Source organism: Vairimorpha ceranae (genome assembly GCF_000988165.1).
Source record: "Vairimorpha ceranae strain PA08 1199 chromosome Unknown NODE_406, whole genome shotgun sequence".
NCBI lineage: Eukaryota > Fungi > Microsporidia > Nosematidae > Vairimorpha > Vairimorpha ceranae.
In genome coordinates this window covers 1-1,252 of record NW_020169701.1, presented here as the reverse complement: position 1 = coordinate 1,252, position 1,252 = coordinate 1, and the positions used below count along the sequence as shown (strand labels likewise).

At 23.4% G+C, this 1,252-nt stretch overlaps 1 protein-coding gene across 1 annotated transcript; it reads left to right on the top strand.

The window, feature by feature from the left end:
• Positions 1 to 106: 106 nt before the first annotated feature.
• AAJ76_4060001146 (hypothetical protein) lies at positions 107 to 919 on the top strand (the record flags this gene model as incomplete). The annotated part of the gene is made up of 1 exon (XM_024475573.1): positions 107 to 919. The coding sequence occupies one exon, from the start codon at positions 107 to 109 to the stop codon at positions 917 to 919; it is 813 nt and encodes a 270-aa protein (XP_024329335.1).
• Between the last annotated feature and the right edge of the window lie 333 nt (positions 920 to 1,252).

The window sequence follows — 1,252 nt, the reverse complement described above, 5'->3', positions numbered from 1 at the left end:
TTAATGAGGTGTAACATATTGAATTTATTCTTCATATCTTAATTTAATGCAAAATGATATTGTGGTTGTAAATTTAAATAAATTTCAAAAATATTTCACCCGTTAAATGTTATTTTTGTTTCAAATAATTTTTTGTTCAAAACAAATATTAGATGATCATAATGAACCATCAGATCTAAGAACAAATATATCAAGTACTTCAAGAGCATACGAAAATAAAGGATTAGGTGAGAATGTAGATATACAACAAAAGAGTCAAGAAAAAAAAAGTGCAAATTTAGCTGTAGATTATTATTCCTCCAAAAGCTTTTCATCTTCTAGTTCAAATATTGAGTTTAATAATATTTTAACTGAAAATAAAAAAGTGTTACAAGCACTTAAAGATAAGTTTTTTTTAAATATAAGAGAACAATCATTTACAGATCTTATCCATTTTAACTTAGACAAAAATTCTAAATATCGTAACATTCGCCGGTGCATAAGATTATATTCTGAATGGTTTAAAACTTTTACAAATGAAACTTTTGAACTTCTTATGAATGACATTGTAACTCTTTATCTGTCAGAAAATACTAAAAAGTTTTTAGTTGAATTGGTTGAATTTCTTAGAGAAGTTGCACAGTTTATTGTTAGCTTAAAAAAACATTTTTATCTACGAAAACACAATAAGTATAATGTAATTAGTAATTTAACATTAATTGAAACTACAATGAATGAAATAATTTTAAAATTTGACTCTAAAGAGATTGAAATTTTTTTGAAGCAAGCTATAAAAAAAAATGACAATGCCAAGTTTTCTGATTTAAATGTTCAAAAAGTTTTATCGGAGATATTGTACAACATTGAGTGGTTTGAAAATAAATATAAACAATATGTTTATTATATTGTAAGATTCAAAGATTTTTTGAAGAAACTGTAAATAAATATTTTTTTATCATAATTTTATAACATTGTATAGGCTTTTTTTAAAGACGGTGTAGGCGGTGTAGCTTTTTAAAATAATTTTTTAACCCTTATTCTATGTAAAAATAATGTATACATAAAAGAGCAAATAATTTGTATCTTTTACAATAAGTTAAAATATAAATACACGTTATTTTGAGTATATAAGTTTTTTTATTATTATAATAAAAACATTTGTTGTTCATCGTATTAATTTTAGTAAACGTTTTACTATCTAGATATAGACATAGTTGTGGCGAGACAATTACTCAAACTGAACAAATGCGACCCATGTTACATATACACCAGA